This window comes from Bos grunniens, chromosome 25 (assembly GCF_055505025.1).
Source record: "Bos grunniens cultivar Pamir isolate PY7600 chromosome 25, Bosgru_T2T1.0, whole genome shotgun sequence".
Lineage (NCBI taxonomy): Eukaryota > Metazoa > Chordata > Mammalia > Artiodactyla > Bovidae > Bos > Bos grunniens.
Window position 1 is genome coordinate 41,003,783 of NC_141189.1, and position 21,579 is coordinate 41,025,361.

General features: G+C 42.1%; 1 protein-coding gene across 1 annotated transcript in view; it reads right to left on the reverse strand.

The window, feature by feature from the left end:
* LOC147345629 (ATP-binding cassette sub-family A member 17-like) overlaps positions 1 to 21,579 on the reverse strand; it is a 107,753-nt gene that overhangs the window by 21,457 nt on the left and 64,717 nt on the right. Inside the window, exons 17-22 of the mRNA XM_086376388.1 lie at positions 18,176 to 18,274; positions 7,611 to 7,773; positions 4,981 to 5,284; positions 3,274 to 3,547; positions 2,905 to 3,109; positions 2,158 to 2,377 (exon numbers count right to left, since the gene is read on the reverse strand). Coding sequence (XP_086232514.1) covers positions 2,158 to 2,377; positions 2,905 to 3,109; positions 3,274 to 3,547; positions 4,981 to 5,284; positions 7,611 to 7,773; positions 18,176 to 18,274 — 1,265 coding nt within the window. The remainder of the gene's footprint in view (positions 1 to 2,157; positions 2,378 to 2,904; positions 3,110 to 3,273; positions 3,548 to 4,980; positions 5,285 to 7,610; positions 7,774 to 18,175; positions 18,275 to 21,579) is intronic.

Here is a 21,579-nt window from a genome sequence, read left to right on the forward strand (position 1 = left end):
AAACAAGGTTATATATAACCTTTGGTATATTTAAAATACTTTAAATATTTACAACAAATAAACACAACTGCTCTGCGAAATAACTATGCTACTCATAAGCAAATTAATCTGTAAGAAGATGAGCTCGGTGTGCTGCGTGGGAACGGACCTGCAATGGGGCTGCGCTTACAGCCCTCTCCCACCCCACAGGCTGTTTGGTGCTAACCCCAGGCCACTCCATGTGCCACCAGCTGCCACCCTGCACAAACCACAACCCATCTCCACCAACAAGGAGGTGGGATTAGAGCTTTCATTTCAGGCTTCATGACTTGATACACCACCCGCTCCAAATCAGGGGGGCCTGCAAGGAAGACAGCCCGGGGACATGTGACTTTCCTCAGACTCCCTGAAGAGAGGCTGAACAGACTCCTCATATGAAAACAGACTCTACTCTCAGGGCTTGGATTTAGAGTAGTACAGCTTTGGGGGATCAATTTATGAAATTCCTGTCAGTGGAGGCCACTGCGACGTACAAGGAGTTGAACTTGGATGTGAGGTCTCCAGACCAACATTTCCTGGGCCAGGACTCAGAGCAGCAGAGCCAGGGTCCACCTGTGGGGACGGAAGCACCGTTTGGGGGCACAGCTCAGAAGTCGTGGCTCCACATTGTGGCTGAGGCATCAGGGTCATGGCTCTGGTGATCAGACAGTTGCACCTGCGGAGACCAGGCCCCGGTGGGTAGTTGCAGAGGGGGCAGGTATGGCCCTGGGGAAGAGGCACAGTGGCTCGTGTCCTCTTAACGCTGTCTCTGTAGAAGTCTAAATGTGGAAATCTACCCTGGAGACTGAAGTAGAGGGGAGCGGGGAAACTGCCCGAACTCAGCTCTGTGGCTCCTGGGTGGGATAGAGACAGACTTAACCACAAGGCAGTCTTGACAGCCCTGCCTGGGGTGAACAGCCAGCCACAGCGGCTCCCAGACCCTCCCGGGTCAGTGACCATCTTCCGACACCCAGGAGAGGAGTGCTTGACAATCCCACATGTGATCACAGGGACAGGTATTCACAGCTCCTGCTTATTCGCCTTCCTTCCTTCCTTCTCTGCGGGTCCTACTCCAGCACTGGCTGAGGACGGAGGAGAGGCCACAAACCACCCCTACCTAGTCATCCGACTGCGGAATCTCCTCTGCCACACTCCGAGGTGGGATTCATCCTCTTCTGGCTCTTGTGCTTTCTTCCTCCTTCGCTTTACTTCTGCACTTTGTTGGCTGAGATCCTTGACTAGCTCTCCAAGAAAGTGGGGTATGGGTTCAATTGTTGTTGCCCACCTGAAGTTGTCTCTGCTCTGTCCCCCCATCTGCCTGACGACAGAACTCAGTTCAGAAACCCTTGTCTTTCAGGAAGTGTTTGGGTCTCTCTTCATTCAGTGTTGGACATTTGATAAACCCTTTCAATCTTGAAGTCTGGTTTTTTCAACTCTGGGAAATTTTCTTTTGTTTCTTGGGTCGTTTCCTCAACCTGATTTCCTGTTTTCTCTTTCTGGAAGGCTCATTGATTGAATACAAATAGCATCTCCTGCATTTACTGTCACATTACCTGCCTTTTCTCTCAACTTCTCTGTTTCTCTTAACTTTTTGTTCTACTTTCTGGAAAATTCATTGCCTTTATTTTCCAACCCCTCTGCTAAATTCTTATTTTGGCAATCAGATCTTTCTTGTTCCCAGTTTTTCTTCTTCATGGAATTCTACAGAAGTCTCTCATTACCTTCTCTCAAACTGAGGGGCAGTCTGTTTCAGTGAAGTGCGTGATCACCAGCGGACAGTTCGGTGATTCTGACAAGTATTTTTGCCCATGTAATCAACATCTCAGTCATGATACGGCTGTCCCCATTGCTCCAGGTCCCCTCTGGTCTCTGTTCAGTGGACCCCCAGCTCCGAGCTCAGGGCTGCCTCGTCCAGGCAGCACCCGGTTATGCCGTCTGTGCGCACCGCAGCCCGTGCTGAGTGTACGCCCCCCGGGAGGTGCATGTCTGCAACGCTGATGGTTTGGGGCTCTTCCAACGACCACTGCCGAGAAGAGCCTCACGCAGGCCCCTGCAGACACGTGCTCTCACAGGCACGACTTGTGTGGCTGCCAAAGGGAGGGTTAAAGCTGTGTGATGTGTAGACCTGATAGGCCTCACCTTTTTCACTTGTGACCGAGACAAGAACAAAGGGGCCAATGCTCAGAAAGGTCAGCATGATGATGAGTTTGACACAGGCGTTCCCCGCATTCTCAAAGCAGAAGCTGGTCAGGTAGATGAAGGGGATGATGGCCCAGGCATAGAGCATCAGCATCAAGAAGACAGCTCGGACATTCTCCTTGTGTGTAAAAGCCTCCTCATCGTAGTATAGAAATACCACCTGGGGAAAGTGGGGCAGAATTTGGAAAAGTCACTAAGAGTCAGCCCTAAGCACGAGAGAAAGGATACGATAATCTCAAGTTATTCTTAATAAGGTAAACAAGGTGTTGGCAGGACTGCAGCAGCACCGCCCTTCCCTCACTCCTCTGGCCATGCAGAGGACACCAGTGCAGTGAGATGAGGAGCACAGAGGCAGAACCAGGGAGGACATGCTCCAGGCTGCACCGCTCGTGCCCTGGTGGGCTACACCTGTCCCCAGGGCACTGTCTTACCATCCTGAGGCAGCAGCTCTGGGGAAGTCACCACCTAGAGACCCCAGAGCAGGCCCCCTGCTCCTAATGACGCTGGGACGGGAATCACCTCTTACTGAGGGTCACTGAGGAAGCTGCGTTAACAGCCACGTGGCCCATCAGGGGCAGAGCTGCCAGCCTAGACTTCTGGTTGGGTCCCGGTTCTTTGCAGGGGCCCCAAGGCCAGTCCCCTGGACACAGGGGGTTGGGGGGAGGGGCCCCTCACAATGCAGCTCACCAGCAGCAGCAGGCTGGGGACAAGGAAGGACAGGAGGTCCCATAGCAGAGACGAGAGCCAGAACGTAGCCACGTGGACGCCGCTGATGAACTGGACCTGCTTGGCCTTGAGGCCTCTCTCCTTGACTGTCAAGATGGAAAAGGAACTCGAAAGGAAAGCCATTCCAAAAAGCAAGTTGATGACAAGATAATGTCCTTTAGGGCCCCTGTCAAAGGCAGGATATAAAAAGAGAGGCAGTCATTTAAGTAGAACCAGTCAAAGCAACCATATTCCAAAATAACAATTTGTAATTAAAACAAAGAGACAAAACGGAAGGAAGCTGGCGGTAAAGGGAGAAGCTCAGCGAGGAGAAAGGAAAGCCGCACATACTCATACAGGATGTCCTCTGCGGTCTCCATGCTCGACTCAGGCTGAGGGTGGTTCAGAACCGTTATGGACGCCCTGGGCCCAGAGAGCAACTTGAACAGGACGTTATCCACCAACGCCAGCGCCTGGGCCGTGGAATGGTACGCCTGGTTGTTGAACAGCGCTGTCACGACGGTGTGGTTCTCCATGTCGTCAAAAGAAATGGCCACCAGGTAGTTCTGGTCAAAGACCTCGGGCTCCTCCTCTAACTTTTTCAGGAGGAACGCTTCCACTGGGCCTGGAAGAAAATAGACCACTGAGCGGGTCGCACCAGGCCCCGCGAGGCAGGGAGGACCGCGGCTCCTCCTGAACATCTCTCTCCTCACCAAGCCCCACACACATCCCCAGTGGGGTCCTCCTGTCGTGGCCATGCCCCGACTTCCAGTCATCCACTTGGCCTGCAGGGCTGCCTCCTGCCTGAACCTCTCAGGCCTGAGGCCTCAAGAAAGTTTTCTTTTCATTGACTGGAACAGCAGTGAAGTCTTGTCCAGGCATCTTTCAGGCTTCCCTGCTGTGCAGCCCCCATTCACACCAGAGGCTCTGAACTCAGGCACGCCCGCTGACCCTCTGAGGCTGAGCTATGTCTATGTGAGCATCACCGACTGTGCCTCTGGATTACTGCTTATCCACAAGACCTCTGGGCTAGGAGCTCTCTGAGAGCTGTTCATCACCACGCTTCTAGCACACAGGCTGACTGACCAAGAACCCTGGAATTTTTATGCTGGAATGATCACTGTACTGGTGGCTGAGGGTTACTGAGTGCCAGTGTTGCAGTGCAAAGCACCTTTGATGGGCACTCCCCTGGGGACCCTCTGGTGACAGTGTGAGGAAACCAAGGTTGGGAGAGGCAAGACACTACAATCCCAACCATTTCTGCAGCTGATCTCTTGTACTTTACTAGAAATAAATCCTTAAAATTTTCATTTTAAATTAAAATAACACATCAATATAATTTTAAAAATCAAATAATTATACAAAACTTACAATGAGAGATGACAGTGCCATGGCCTTCCGCGTCACTGTCCCTGGCTCCTGCTCACCAGGGCAACTATGTTGAATTCTTTCAGTCTGTGCTTCTCAGGATCGCTAAATAGTCCATTTCTCCACTGACAGTCTATCTCGGAAGCAAGTACTTGGCTCTCTTAGAGGACTATCCCCACCTCCTAGGGCCTTCCCCACCTCTCCCCACCTGCCCCAGAGTTATATCATAAATTCAGTTTAACCAGTAGTCAGTTTGACATTCATTATGAAAAAGTAGAAATTATTCACAGCTGAACCAAGTAGCACACCATGACATGTTTCTTTCTTCTGTACACCTGTGCCCCTCTGAAGGAAATACTATTCTCCTTTTCTCATCTGCTTAGTTTTTATCCCATCTATCACCAAATCACCCACAAACTCCCTTGGCAGAAGTGTAAATCTCTTCTCAACACGTTCAAACATAACGGAACATTTGTTTCGTTTTTGGACATGCTTTAGTCCCTAGAAAGACACAACTTGGTCCCATTTCTAGGAACTTTCCCTTTCCTGTTACTTTTGAAAGATTTTTTCTGAGGCTTCTAGCCACACACTCTGACTTCAGAGAGCATCATGTAGCCTGGAAGCACATGGCTTTACTGCAGGGAGCAATGGGCCTGCTTCCTGCCCCATTTTACTGGGCCTGGTACTTACTTTGCAGCTCCAGAGGTTTCTGGTCCTCAGCCATAAGCACATCTGTCAGATGGTCTAGAAACTGCGGACCCAGCCTGGAGTTCGGAGAAATGTAGAATGGAACAATAGTTTGACCATATGATTTTAGGGTCAGCTCCAATGGGCTGTTGTCCATGCTTATATCGAAGTTGAGGAATGAGAGGCTGATGCTAAGAATGACCAGAGGCACCAGGATCTGTATTGACAGCATCATGATCCAGTTGCGCCAAGAATAGGTAGCCCTTTTCAAGAACATAGCATAGAACTGTTGGCAGAGAAGGCTGAACTACAATTTAAAAAAAGAAGGACATACCATTAACATGGTCACAGGTAGGAGCTGGCAGGCAGTGAAGTGGCTCATGTTCAACTGTATTCTCTCATATTATGTCTAACATTTTGATTGTGTCAAAAATTGCTTCAAATTAAAATTCTTTGACTTAATTATTAGATTAACATTTAATGGCAGAAAAAGAAGGCACAGATTGGAAAGAGTTTGAAAGAGAAATCTAAGCAGACACCAAATGTAAACATGATACATTGTTTTTCACCTGTCAGATTGGCAAAAATTTTATGTTGATGAGGATACAGGCGGAGGGAAATGCCATTGCTTGCTGGCATTTTAATTGGATATTACTTTTTTAGAAAACAAATGAGCTGAATGAATAAATTTAATTTGACATCCACCCAGTCAAAGAGAAGAGATTCCACTTCTAGTAATGCGCCCACAGATGCACCTGTGGAAGGATGCAGGCCATGCATAGAGAGGTCCCTGGGCTTCGACACTGAATATCAAAGTGTGCAGTCATGTGCACTGAGATCCCAAGATCCAGCCTTGGGCCCAGAGCCACAGGCTCACATCAGCTTCTCTTTCACTGGCGCTGCGCTAGCTGGGCAGACTGGAGCCTTCAAGCCTCAGGTTTCCCAAATACCAAAACACCCCAGAAAGCCTTTCCCAAGCACCCACTATGTCTCCCACATTTGGATTTGAGGCTCCTTCCTCTCAACCATTCACCAAAAGGCATTGCTCTCACCCTGCTGGAGGTGGCGCTCTGAGAAATACTTCCTGGGAAGGTTCTGGAGTTGTTTTCAAAAGCAAAGCTTGGCCAAGTAGAGTCTGGATAGATCCTTCCTGGGGTTGGAGAAGAGCCTCCTGTGTAGGACAGGCACTGGTCTAGATAACCCCCAAGACCCCTTCCAACTGGGGGCTCCATGGATGGCAGCTTCCCCTTGAACAGGTGATTTAAGACTATGAAACAGTGAGTCCTCTTCACTAACCCATGAAAGGGCTCCCTGGTGGCTCAGTGGAAAAGAACCTGCCTGCTAATGCAGGAGACGCAGGAGACACAGGTTTGATCTCTGGGTCAGGAAGATCCCCTGGAGGAGGAAATGGCAACCCACTTCAGTATTCTTGCCTGGGAAATTCCACGGACAGAGAAGCCTGGTGGGCTCCAGTCCACGAGGTCACAAAAGAGTCAGGCACGACTAAGTGATTGAGCATGCATGCATGCATGCAATCCACGAAAACCAATTTCATTATTTTGTAGTATACCTTATAGATAGCTAAATCAAGACAACTATATAAAACATATATCAACATTCTTTTTTAAGCATTAAAACCTGTATGAAATACAGGTTGCCCATGTATTTCATAAGAATTTTTTTTTTAAATTAAGGATTTCCCTGGTGGTCCAGTGATGAAAACTTCACCTTCCAATGCAAGGAGTGCGGGTTCAAACCCTGGTGAGGGAGCTAAGATCCCACATGCCTTGTGTCCAAAAAACCAAAATAGAAAACAGAAACAAATTCAGTAAAGAATTTAAAAAATGGTCCACATCAAAAAAAATCTTAAAAATTTTTAATTTCAGGTGGTACCATGTATGATTTGTTTCATAGTGAAAGACTAAAAAGAAAGGTTAAATATGCTTTTTGGACAGCAGATTTAATGCTTCTTTTAGAAGCTTAGTCTCATAATTTCTTTTTTTTTTTTTTTTAATGCTTATCTATTTGTTTTTGGCTGTGCTGAGTCTTTGCTGCTGTGTGGGCCTTTCTCCAGTTGAGGAGAGCTGGGGCCCTTCTCCAGGTGTGGCACATGGGTTTCCCACTGCGGTGGCCTCTCTTGTTGCCAAGCCTGGGCTCTAGGGCACTTGAGCTTCAGTAGTTGTGGCCTCCAAGCTCTAGAGTGCAGGCTCAGCAGTTGGGGCGCTCAGACTTAGTCTCTCCGCAGCATGTGGGGATCTTCCCGGGTCAGGGATTGAACCTGTTCTCCCGTGCTGGCAGAAGGGCTCTTCAACAAGGAGCCACCAGACAAGCTCGATTTAGTGCTTTACTTTTGCTTTTTTCTGGTGAAAGAAATGGCCACACCCTTTCTATGAGCTTTTCTGATACTTCCTTTCATTGGGTTGATCCTGGTCAGAAAACACCAGCATTCTGATTTTCAACTGGAGCAAAGAGCACGGTATTCCTGAAATCCAGCAGAGCCAATCTTTTATGTCTAAAATCTGCAGTTTTTCTTAAGCCCCTATTAAAGGTTGACATTCATGTCTTGACAGAATAATATCATGATTCCAGGAATGAAACAGAAACCTGCTTCTTGCATTGATGTATCTGCTCACCCCGGTGTTAGGATGGATGGGTAGGCCGGATGGTATTGAGAAAATCCTTGAATGAAGACGTCTAATCCTGTTGACAGGAACTCTGCTCACCAGTGGATGAGAATGGAAGGAGGGAAGCTTGATGATCTGCAGGTCTATGTCGGAATCCATCAGCTTATTAACCCTAAACCAAACCAAAAACACAAAGAAATGAGAATTCTCAACATCACAACACATTCCATTTTGTTCAGATTTAAAGGATGAAAGTCATGTAAGATATGAAAAAAATAAGTTAGGACGCAAACAATGAGGAGAAAAAAAGCCACACTGAGATTACATACTGTTGGCAAGTGTATACTGGCTAGAAAGGGCTTAAAAAGGAACTAACAACTGAATTAACGGACCAATGGCTTCTCCAAATAACTGAGGCAACACTAGCTTGAATAGATTTCATTATTTTCCTTAAAAGATACCACACACAAATTAAAACAAAAATATAATATCACTTAATATGTATTTTATGAGCAAAACTATAAATTATAAAATGTGGCGTTTCTGACACTCCAGGTCTGGGGTTTGTAAACTATGGCCAGTGGCCCAAATCCAGCCCAAGGTTTGTTTTGGTATGGGACAAGCTCAGAAAGGATTTCACATTTGTAAATTGCTGTTACATGGTTAATTAAGTGCTTACATAATACTCTTGTTACGTGACCATTCCTACACAGCCTAAAGTATTTACCAAAGCTGTAATACTTTGGCCACCTGACGCAAAGAGCTGACTCATTAGAAAAGACCCTGATGGTGGGAAAGACTGAAGGCAAAAGGAGAAGGGGGCAGCAGAGGATGAAATGGCTGGATAGCATCACCAACTCAATGGACATGAGTTTGAGCAAACTCCAGGAGATATGAAGGACAGGGAAGCCTGGCGTGCTGCAGTCCATGGGGTTGCAAAGAGTCACACATGACTCAGTAACTGAATAACAACAACACAATACCCTTGATTATGCGACCAAGCCTACACAGCCTAAAGTATATACTCTCTGACCCTTTAGAAAAAAGTTTGCCGAACCCCTGCTCAGGGTAAAATTCAGCAAAGTATGAGGTCAAAAAACATACTTTTACTCATAGTCTTTGAGCTAGTTATTCCATTGATGGGAATTTGTCACAAGAATATAATTCAATAAACTGGTTCATTTTCCCTCCAGTACAGTTCTGCAAAGGACAGTAAATTAACTGTTATTTATTGCTGTGACACAGATTATCCCAAAACTTAGCATCTTGAAACAACAGTAAGCATTTACAATCTCACACAGTTCCAGTGGGTTGGGAATCTGGGGGTGGCTCAGCTGAGTGGTTCTCCCTCAAGGTCTCTCCTGCAGATGCAGTCCAGCTCTCGGCCAGGCTACAGTTGCCTGAAGGCTGGACTGGGGCTGGAGGGTCCGGTCCACTCACAGGATAGTGCCCTTATGTGGCAGCGGAAAGGAGGCAGTGGTGTGTGGTTCTCTAAGTGTAGTTTGGACAAGAACACTGGTTGATGTTTTAATTAACATTAATGATTAAGACAAAACTGAAACAACAAAGATGTTATATCAAAACTTCATTCATTCATCCACGAGGTGAGTAACATTTTTATTGGACTAAATAACACATTTAAAAAACTCAAAGAGTATTTCCTCAAATTCTATTAATGAAATTGCTTCAGATAGGACATACTTTGAAGCTTACTTCACACTATTAACATTTTCTCAGTCATTACTTTCTAAATCTAGACAGTCAACAAAGAAATAAACTCCAATTTATAGTGTTTACCAATTTTCATGTTGTAAACACTCTCACCAGTATTGATTTCAAATTGTCAACATAATGCTTCCATCACTGTTGGGGGCCAGAGTGAGGCACTTGGCCCGTGGCAAAGGTCATGAGGAAGGAGGCTCGACATACGCAAAGGCAGGATCGAGCCTCAGGAGTCCCCCTGGAAATCCTCGAGCATCTACCCCCATAACCAGAGCCTGCCTACTTTACTACTTTGTGCTCTCACCTACACCTCTGACTTTACGGGGGGCTGTCCCCCACCACCTCTTTCGGAGAAGGAGTTAACTTAGAGCTCCAGTTAATAAAAACTCCTGGGCGTGACAAGAGTGTTTTAACCTACAAACTCCTCTGAAGGTTCTTTGGCCTGCCTGACAGGCTTGTCCAGCCGCATGTGATTGCTCACAGCTTCCCAACAGCGAGAGGCACGAGATACTTTAAACCTTCTAAAAACAGGTTCCTTAGAAAAGTTAGAAAACTATTAGTATAAGTATAATGGGCTGATTAGAAATTGTATTGGTGAAGGGTTTTTCATTTGTTGAGCCAATGTTTGTTGCTAAGTCTCCACATCCCCTGCCCTTACACACATTAATGAATATATAGAAGAAATAAGTATTAACCTTTGATATAAATCACGTTAGACCTTAGGCTAAGTAAATTCTTTCCTTAATTAAAACCCACTACACCCTCACCCTATATAGGAATGCAACTTTATTTGGGTGGCATCTGTTTTAAGAATAATCACCCCTGGAGAAATAAGTGTTCTGGTTGACTGACCGCTGTCACAAGGAGAAGGTCATAAATTGTCAGCAGGCCCCCTGGCCAGAAGATGATGTAACACCTCTAAGACCTCTGTATACATTTGTATGAAACACCTGACTTTGATAAAAGTCAGGACTGCTGACCCCGTGTGACTTTTGCATAACATCTCAGTGTATAAAAGTAGACCATGGAAAATAAAGAATTGGGATCAGTTTCTCGAAATACTGGTCTCCCCATGTCACTCTCTCTCTCACTCTGGCTGAGTCTCCATCTGGAGCGTGGAACCCACCAAGCTTACTAATTTTGCCTGGGCTTCTAAGATCCGACCGGGGAGGCCTCAGTGTCTCCTCTCCTTCGGGAGAACGGAAGGACGCCTGTGGCCTACGTAAGTGGTGCAAGCTTCTTGTCTTGAAGTTTTATTGGTCTCCCGCGTAAACCAAGCTACTCAGCCTCTTTTCTCCACTGAATTTTCCTACTGAGCTATTCTCATTCTATTAGTCTTTACATCTCTAATTAATATCTAATTGAAGCTATTGTATCCTGATCCTTGCCGACGCTGTCCCTGCTTCGAATACCCTGGATCAGCCGGGGCTGGACCCCGGCACATCACACAGTGTAAGTAGACATAAAAATAACCTCAAGAGCACTGATAATAGTAAAATGTAACCAAATCATGAGGAAATAGTTTTTATTATTTCCCTCTGTGATTATTGTTATTTATAAGAAATATAGATTTGTTCTTTGTCCTGGTTCCAGAACAGAGCTCCTAAAACTCTTGCAAATTTCTAAGTGAAGAGAGCCGTAAGAGTGTCCTTTGTCATGTGGACTTGGGAAAGCACCACAAGATGGGGTCTGGTTGCCAGGGGAACCAAAACCATGTGATTGGCAGGTTACAACTTTTGATCACCTTCACCCAATTACCACACTCCTGCCTCCAACCTCTGAAGAAAGTGGAAGTGAAAGTTGCTCAGTTGTATTCACTCTTTGAGACCCCATAGACTATATAGTCCATGGAATTCTCCAGGCCAGAATACTGGAGTGGGTAGCCTTTCTCTTCTCCAGGTAACCTTCCCAACCCAGGGATCGAACACAGGTCTCCCACATTGCAGGTGGATTCTTTACCAGTGGAGCCACCAGGGAAGCCCAAGAATACTGGAGTGGGTAGTCTATCCCTTCTCCAGCAGATCTTCCCAACCCAGGAATCAAACTGGGGTCTCCTGCATCGCAGGCAGATTCTTTACCAACTGAACTATCAGGGAAGCCTGCCTCCAGCCTCTGGCAACCACAAATCTGTTGTTTCTGTGAATTCTTTTTATATTCCACATATAAGTGAGATCACATAGTGCTTGTATTTCTGTGCCTGACATTTCATTGAGCGTAATGCCCTCAAGGCCCATCCATGTTGTTGCAAATGGCATGATTCCTCTTTTAAAAAAAATTTTTATGGCCAAACAGTGTGTGTGTGTGTGTGTGTGTGTGTGTATCAATCACGTCTTCTTTATCCATTCATATGCTGATGGACACTTAGGTTGTTTCCACAACTTGGCCATGTAAATAATGCTAAAATAAACATGGCAGTACATGTTTGAGGTAGTCAGTCCACTTCCTTTAGATATATAACCATAAAGTGGAACCAGATCATATGATAGTTCTATTTTTAATTTTTCTGAGGAAATTTCAATATTGCTTTTTATAGTGGTTGTATATCAATTTACATTCTCACCAACAGAATACAAGGGTTCTCTTTTCTCCATATCCTTGCCAACACTTGTCATCTCCTGTCTCTCTGCCATTCCAGTGGGTGTGAAGTGATAGCTCACTGTGGTTCTGATTTGCATTTCCCTAATGATTAGTGATGCTGAACACCTTTTCATGTACCTGTTGGCTGTCTGAATATTTCCTTTGGAAAAAAGTCTATTCAGGCCCTCTGCCTATTTAAAAATTGGATTTTTTTTGCTATTGAATTGTATGAATTCTTTATATATTTTAGATACTAACCCCTTATCATATATGTGTCTGCAAATACTTTCTCCCATTCAGTAGGTTGCCTTTGCATTTTGTTGATCATTTCTTTTGCTGTGCAGAAGCTTTATTTTGAGGTAGTTCTACTTGTTTATTTTTCCCTTCGTTACTTGTGCTAACATTCTCCCCTTTACTTTGAGCTGGACCTAGTGACCAACTTCTAGTAAACAGAATATAGCAAACGTGATAAAATGACACTTCCAAGATTAGGTGACAAAGTGAACATGGTTTCCATCTGGTCATCTTTCTCCAATCACTTGCTGTGGGGGATACCAACTGCCATATCACAAGGTCATTCCAGCACGCTGAAGGGGAGGCCCACATCATGAGCAGCTGAGGCCAGCCAGCAACAGCAGGAGTGAACGTGAAAGTGGATCCTTCCCCAAGTGAGCCCTTATAGACTGCAGCCCCGGCTGGAGACTCGACTACATGCTCATGCTCAGACGCTCAGTTGTGTCTGACTCTTTGAGACCTCATGAACTGTAGCCCACCAGGTTCTTCTGTCCATGGGATTTTCCAGGCAAGTATATTGGAGTGGGTTGCCATTTCCAACCACCTCAAAATAGATCTGAGCCAGAATCTCCTACCTACTTGCTCCTGGGCTCCTGACCCACAGAAACTGTGAGGTAACAAATGTTTGTTGTTTCAAGGCTGCTAAGTTTCAGAGTAATTTGCTAGCAGCAACAGATAATCAATACAAGCCCAAAAAGGAGTATAACAGACATGAGACACCTGAAAGGGAAAAGTTGTGTGTAAGTAGCTGTCTCAGTAAGAGTGGAGAGGATGGATCAGAAGAGAGATTAGGTGAGAATTTTCCAAAACTGACCAATACCAGCAAAATACAATGTGAAGAGCGGTAAAAATCCTAAGCAGAACACAAAGAAAACCACACAAATGCACAGCACCGTAAAAATGTTGAAAACCTAAGGCAAAGAAAAAATTATATTAAAAGCAGCCAGAGATAAAGGACAGACTGCATTAAAAGAATAATAATAATACTAGCAGCTGACATCTCAGTAGACATATGGAAGTCAGAAGACAATAGAATGGAAGAAATAAGCAAAAATGGTCTATTCATATAATGGAGAACTATTCAGCAATAAAAAAACCAAAGTATTTATTATACATGCTACAACATGAATGAGCCTCCAAAAATTATTCTATGTGAAAGAAGCCAGACATAAAATACATACTGTATGATTTTCTACATATGAATCCAAATGATTCCATTCTTATGAAATGTCCATAATAGGTAAATATATAAAGACAGAAAGTAGACTAGTGGTTTCCTTGGACTAGAAATGGGAACAAGGAATATTTGGAATATTTGCAAATGAACATGGAAGATCTTTCCAGAGTGATGAAAATGTTCTAATGTTGGCTTATGGTCCCACCATAAATTTACTAAAAGCTATCAAACTATATGGTGTGAATTACTGGTTAATGCTACAGTATGTAAATTATACCCCAACAAATCTGTTTTAAGAAGAAGAAATTAGAATTACATTGTAGAAGTATTAAAAACAACCCCTGACAATGTAAAATTCTGTATCAAGGGAAAATTCTCTAAGAAATGGAGGCCAAAAATATATTTTCAGGCAAACAAAAACTCTGAGACTTCATCAGATCAGAAAATCTGCACTAAAGGAAATAGATATTGTTTGGGCAGAAAGAAAACAGCCCGAGATGGAAGCTTAAGGGTGAATGATGCTTAAGAGTGTAAGAACAATGCCAAGGGTAAATATGTGCTAAATTTAAAGGAATGCTGATTGCACAAAAGCACAATAATGTGCTACAGACTTCCAAATATACACAGAATTGAAATAGTTGAATAAATACCACATAGCAAAAGTGGAACAAATGGAATTTAAGAGTGCTACACATTGCATTGTCTGGAATGCAAGTAAATGTGCTAGTTTATTGTACACTTTAATAAGCTAAAAATGCACATTGAAATCTTAGGGTAACCAAGAAGAGAAGAGCAAGATAATGTACAAATTCTAAACTAACGGAGGAGAAAATATAAAGCAAAAAAAAAAAAAAAAAACCCACTAAATCAATTCCAAAGACTAGAAAGGAAATAAGAGAATATGGAATTGATGGGATAAATAGAAGACACTGAGTAATATGATAGATTTAAAACTAAATAGATTAGAAGTTTATTACCCACTAGAAAAGACCCTGATGATGGGAAAGATTGAAGGCAAAAGAAGGGGGCAGCAGAAAATGAGATGGTCAGATAGCATCACGGACTCAATGGACATGAATCTGAGCAAACTCCTCCAAGAGATAGTGGAGGACAGAGGAGGCTGGCGTGCTGCAGAACACGGGGTCGCAAAGAGCTGGACATGAATTAGCAACTGAACAACAACAACAAAGAACTACTTAAATGATAAAGATATACAAATTAATGCTTTTTAAACTCCAGCTATATTCCATTTATAAGAAACACATCTAAAATATGTGGCTATGGTATGAATGAATGCCAAAGAATGGATAAGGAGAATATCCTTCAAAAATGAGAAACAAAATCATTTCCAGACCAAAATAACTGAGAGCGTTTGGCACCAGCATAAAAATAGTAAAGGACATGGGACAGAATGTACTTCAGGCAGAAGGAAAGTCTAAGAAGCACAAGGGAAAAAAAACACAGAAAAAGCTGAACATGTATATGAATTTAAACGACCACTGTCTTTGATAAAACAATAATGTTCTGGGGAGTTAAAAAAGAGAATTAAAATATATAATGATAGTATAATGTATAAGTCGGTAATGGTAGGATGTGTGTGAATAAAATTAAACTGTTTCAAAGCCTTGATATTTTCCAGGAGCAGAGTAAAGATATTACTTCCCCTGAGACTTTGATGAATTACTTATGTGCATCTCAATATCTAGGCTTACCATTAAAAAAATAAAATAAGAATACACAGTTTCCAACTAGTGTAGGGTAGGGAGGAAACTACAGAATGAGAAAAAAATAATTCATAAAAGGGAGAGAATGTCATACAGACTCAACAGTAGAAAATATAAGGTAAAATGATAGACATATTGTATTGTACAGTAATTAGCCTCCAATTAAAATAAATAAATTTATATATTAAAAAATTTTTTTTTAATTTTATTATTTTTTTTTACTTTACAATATTGTATTGGTTTTGCCATACATCAACACGCATCCGCCATAGGTGTACATGTGTTCCCCATCCTGAACCCCCCTCCCACCTCCCTCCCCATACCATCCCTCTGGGTCATGCCAGTGCACCAGCCCCAGGCTTCCTGTATCCTGCATCAAACCTGGACTGGCGATTCGTTTCTTATATGATATTATACATGTTTTAATGCCATTCTCCCAAATCAACCCTGCCCCCTCTCCCACAGAGTCCAAAAGACTGTTCTATACATCTGTGTCTCTTTTGCTGTCTCGCATACAGGGTTGTCATTACCATCTTTCTAAATTCCATATATATGTGTTAGTATACTGTATTGGTGTTTTTCTTTCTGGCTTACTTCACTCTGTATAATAGGCTCCAGTTTCACCCACCTCAACAGAACTGATTCAAATGTATTCTTTTTAATGGCTGAGTAATATTCCATTGTGTATATGTACCACAGCTTCCTCATCCATTCATCTGCTGATGGACATCTAGGTTGCTTCCATGTCCTGGCTATTATAAACAGTGCTGCAATGAACATTGGGGTACACGTGTCTCTTTCAATTCTGGTTTCCTTGGTGTGTATGCCCAGCACTGGGATTGCTGGGTCATATGGCAGTTCTATTTCCAGTTTTTTAAGGAATCTCCATACTGTTCTCCATAGTGGCTGAACTAGTTTGTATTCCCACCAACAGTGTACGAGGGTTCCCTTTTCTCTACACACTCTCAAGCATTTATTGCTTGTAGACTTTTAGATTGCAGCCATTCTGACTGGCGTGAAATGGTACCTCATTGTGGTTTTGATTTGCATTTTTCTGATAATGAGTGATGTTGAGCATCTTTTCATGTGTTTGTTAGCCATCTGTATGTCTTCTTTGGAGAAATGTCTATTTAGTTCTTTGGCCCATTTTTTGATTGGGTCGTTTATTTTTCTGGAATTGAGCTGTAGGAGTTGCTTGTGTATTTTTGAGATTAGATGTCAGTTGCTTCATTTGCTATTATTTTCTCCCATTCTGAAGGCTGTCTTTTCACCTTGCTTATAGTTTCTTTTGTTGTGCAGAAGCTTTTAATTTTAATTAGAACCCATTTGTTTTTATTTTTGCTTTTATTTCCAATATTCTGGGAGGTGGGTCATAGAGGATCCTGCTGTGATGTATGTCAGAGAGTGTTTTGCCTATTTTCTCCTCTAGGAGTTTTATAGTTTCTCATCTTATGTTTAGATCTTTAATCCATTTTGAGTTTATTTTTGTGTATGGTGCTAGAAAGTGTTCTAGTTTCATTCTTTTACAAGTGGTTGACCAGTTTTCCCAGCACCACTTGTTAAAGAGATTGTCTTTTCTCCATTGTATATTCTTGCCTCCTTTGTCAAAGATAAGGTGTCCATAGGTGTGTAGGTTTATCTCTGGGCTTTCTATTTTGTTGCATTGATCTATATTTCTGTCTTTGTGCCAGTACCATACAGTCTTGATGACTGTGGCTTTGTAGTAGAGCCTGAAGTCAGGCAGGTTGATTCCTCCAGTTCCATTCTTCTTTCTCAAGATTGCTTTGGCTATTCGAGGTTTTTTGTATTTCCATACAAATTGTGAAATTATTTGTTCTAGCTCTGTGAAAAATACCATTGGTAGCTTGATAGGTATTGCATTGAATCTATAGATTGCTTTGGGTAGTATACTCATTTTCACTATATTGATTCTTCCGATCCATGAACATGGTATATTTCTGCATCTATTAGTGTCCTCTTTGATATTTTAAAAAATGATAGATATAAATTTTAATATATCATAAATAATACTCATAAATAGCCTGCATATTTTATTTCAAAGACAAACATTACCAGACTGGGTAAAATAATACTGACCTGGTCTCCTTGCCACTTTATGGCCCAGTGTGGCTGCCTGGGAAGTTTACCAGGGAGGCCCCCTCAAAGCCTTCCTAGCACTGAGCCAGCATTCCTGCTTCATTCAAATAGCTTGGTGGATGAATCAGCCAATGCCAGAGCTGCCCTACCTTGGGAAATCTTTTTTTTTTCTTTTAATTGGAGGCTAATTACTTTACAATATGGTCGTGGTTTTTGCCATATATTCACATGAAGGCAATGGCACCACACTCCAGTACTCTTGCCTGGAAAATCCCATGGATGGAGGAGCCTGGTGGGCTGCAGTCCATGGGGTTGCTAAGAGTCGGACAAGACTCAGCAACTTCACTTTCACTTTTCACTTTCCTGCATTAGAGAAGGCAATGGCAACCCACTCCACTGTTCTTGCCTGGAGAATCCCAGGGATGGGGGAGCCTTGTGGGCTGCCATCTATGGGGTCGCACAGAGTCAGACATGACTAAAGTGACTTAGCAGCAGCAGCAGCAGCACATGAATCAGCCATGGGTGTACATGTGTTCCCCATCTTGAACCCCTCTCCCACCTCATTCCCTATCCCATCCCTCAGGGTCATCCCAGTGCACCAGCCCTGAGCACCCTGTCTCATGCATCGAACCTGGACTGGCAATCTATTTCACATATGATAATATACATGTTTCAGTGCTATTTTAAATGAGATGATAAACCTTCCTAATTGTCTAAACCAGTCGAGTTCGGTTTATCTGTTACTTAGAGTCAAAAGCATCCCAACTGATACAATGCCACTTTTTGCTTTTCATTCCTAGGAATTTATGTTAAAATTATGTTTGTTGGATGATATTATATTCAGTATTTTCTACACTAATGAATATCAGAGGCTGGAAGACTATTCAGTGAGGATGTTACAGAAAGGATTTAAACACTGGGCAACGTTTAAGTACCCTTCCAACCCTAAGATTCCTGGAATCTATGGTTTTGTATTCACTTACCGAATGAAGATTTCTTCCATAGTGGTGACAGAGGCCCCAAAGCTGGCAATGCCCAGCTCTTCCTGCCTCAGTTCCAAGTCCGTAAACAGAGCTTCAAAGCTGGAAGGGAAGAGCAGTTTTATTCATCAAAGGTGGAAGTTGAATCCCTCCTTATTACCCTTGGCTTTCTACAAAGGAAAAAGCACGGACTATGGAGTTAAGAAGATATTTGTTCAAGTCTCCATTCTGTCCCTCTTGAGCTTCATGACTCTGAACTTGAACAATGAGCATAAATAATACCATTTACTTCAAAACTTTCTGTAAGGATAAATCAAATATACACCTAGCACACTGCAGGTGCAAAGTAAATATTAATTCATCTCTGAAATCATATCAAGCATCTTTTCTGACTAAAACACTATAAGACTAGAAATCAACTACATGAAAAAAAACCCTGCAAAACCACAAATGCATGGAGGCTAAACAACATGCTACTAAACAACTGATGAGTCACTGAAGAAATCAAAGAAGAAATTTAAAAATACCTAGAGACAAATGAAAATGAAGCCACGATAATACAAAATCTACATGATGTGGCAAAAGAAAGAAGCTCTAAGATGGAAGTTTATAGTGATACAAGCCAACCTCAGGAAACAAGAAAATTTTAAAATGACCTAAACTGAACCTAGAGGAACAAGAAAAAACAAAACCCAAAGTTAGCAGAAGGAAATAAATCATAAATATTAGAGAAGAAATGAATAAAGACCAAAAACAATAGAAAAAAGCAATGAAACTAAGAGGAGTTTCTTTGAAAAGATAAATAAACTGATGAACCTTTAGCTAGACTCATTAAGAAAAACAGAGAGTGGGCCAAAATCAATAGAATCAGAAATGAAAAAGGGGAAGCTACAATGGACACCACGAAAACACAAAGGAATATAAGAACTTTATATGAACAGTCATACACCAATAACATGGACAATAAAGAAGAAATGGGCAAATTCACAGAAATTCAAGACTGAGCCAGGAAGAAATAGAAAATATGAAGAGATCAACTATCAGTAATGAAACTGAATCAGAAATAATTTTTAAAAACTCCCAACAAACAAAAGTCCAGGACCAGCTGGTTTCACAGGTGAATTCTACCAAACATTTAGAGAAGAAAAATCCTTCTCAAGCTATTCCAAAAAATTGCAGAGGACATAATGCTTCCAAACTCATTCTATAAGGCCCTGATACCAAAACCAGACAAAGATATCACACAGAAAAAGAAAATTACATGCCAATATCACTGATGAGCATAGATGCAAAAATTCTGAACAAAATAGTGGCAAACTGAATTCAACAACATATTAAAAGGTTCACATACTGTGATCAAGTGGGATTTATTTCAGGGATGCAAGTGTTGGTTCAGTATCTGCAAATCAATCAATGTGATACACCACATTAACAAACTAGAGAATAAAACTCACATGATTGTCTCAACAGATGAAGGAAAATTTTCTGGGCAAATTCAACATCCATTTATGGTAAAAACTCTCCACAGAGTGGGAATAGAAGGAACGTTCCTCAACATAATAAAGGCCACATATAAGCCCACAGCTAACATCACATTTGATGTGAAAAACTGCAAGTATTTCCTCTAAGATCAGGAACAAGACAAAGATGCTCACTCTTACCACTTTCATTCAACATAGTTTTGGAAGTCCTGGCCACAACAATTGGACAAGAAAAGAAATAGAAGAAATCCATATTGGAAAGGAAGAAGTAAAGCTGTCTCCATTATCAGGTGACATGATACTATATGTAGAAAATCCTCAAGATGCCATAAAAAAGCTACTAGAACTCATCAATGAATTTGTAAAATTTAAAGGATACAAAGTTAATATACAGAACTCTATTGTTCTATATTGTTCTGTTCTGTACACAGAGCTCTGTACACTTACAAAAAATTATCAGAAAGGAGAATGAAGGAAACAATTTCATTTACCATCACATAAAGAACATTATAGCATATATAGATAAAAACATTATAGATAAAAGACCAGTACTTGGAAAGCCATAAGGCACTGATGAAAGAAACTGAAGACAATACAAACAGGTAGAAAGATACACTTGTTCTTAGATTGGAAGAATTATTATTGTTAAACTGACCATACAATCCAAGGCAATCTACAGATTCAATGTGATCTCTATCAAGATACCAATGACATTTTTGACAGAACTAGAACAAATAATTCTAAAATCTGTATGGAAACATAAGAGGGCCTGAATAGCCAAAGCCATCTTGAGAAAAAAAAAGGACTAGAGTTGGAAGTATCACATAAAGCGATAGTAATCAAAACAGTATGGTATTGGCACAGAAACAGACAAGTGGATCAATGGAACAGAACAGAGAACCCAGAATGAGCCCACACAGCTACAGCCAATCAGTTTACAACAAAGGAGACAAGAACAGGCAATGGGGAAACCCAGTCTCTTTGTTAAGCTGTGCTGAGAAATAAACTGGACAGCTACATGTAAAAGAATGAAATTAGAACATTTTCTCACACCATATACAAAAATAAACTCAAAATGGACTAAGACCTAAATGGAAGACCAGAAATCATAAAACTCCTAGAAGAAAACAAAGGCAGAACACAGTTTCACACGAACCATAACAATATTTTTTTGGATCTATATCCTAAGGCAAAGAAAACAAAAGCAAAAACAAATGGGACTTAATTAAACTTAAAAGCTTTTGCACCAGCAAAGGAAACTATTGACAAAAAAAAAGATTAACTACTGAAATGGGAAAAAATATTTGCAAATAGTATGTGACATGAGTCTGAGTGAACTCCGGGAGCTGGTGATGGACAGGGAGGCCTGGTGTGCTGCGATTCATGGGGTCGCAAAAAGTCGGACATGACTGAGCGACTGAACTGAACTGAACTGAACTGATAAGGGGTTAATATCCAAAAACATATAAATGGCTCACTGAACTCAATATCAAAAAGACAAACAACCTAATTTTAAAACGGGCAGAAGACCTGAATAGGCATTTTTCCAGCTTGCATGGAAGGGTGTGAAAGTCACTGTGAAGTAGACTGAGTAATTCATGGGCAATGAGATAAAGCAGGCAACATGATTAACCTATTTTTAGAGAGCTTCACCTGCGCAGGGTTACAGGACATGGAGTGGTGGCTGGAAAGAGAGGCAGGCTCAAGACAGTGTATCTCCAGAGCACACTAATATGTTCATGGACATGAGCCAAAGAAGAGAAGTAGATGATGTAGATGAAAGAGGAAATAACCAAACCAGCAAACTCCTAAGACCAAGTGGCTGAGTACTTGAGCTGGTGTTGAAAAAAGCAAGTTTGTAGGTCTGTTAAAAGGGATAAATAGAGTACTTGTTAGATGGTGTTTACTTTCTCAATGAAGTATAAC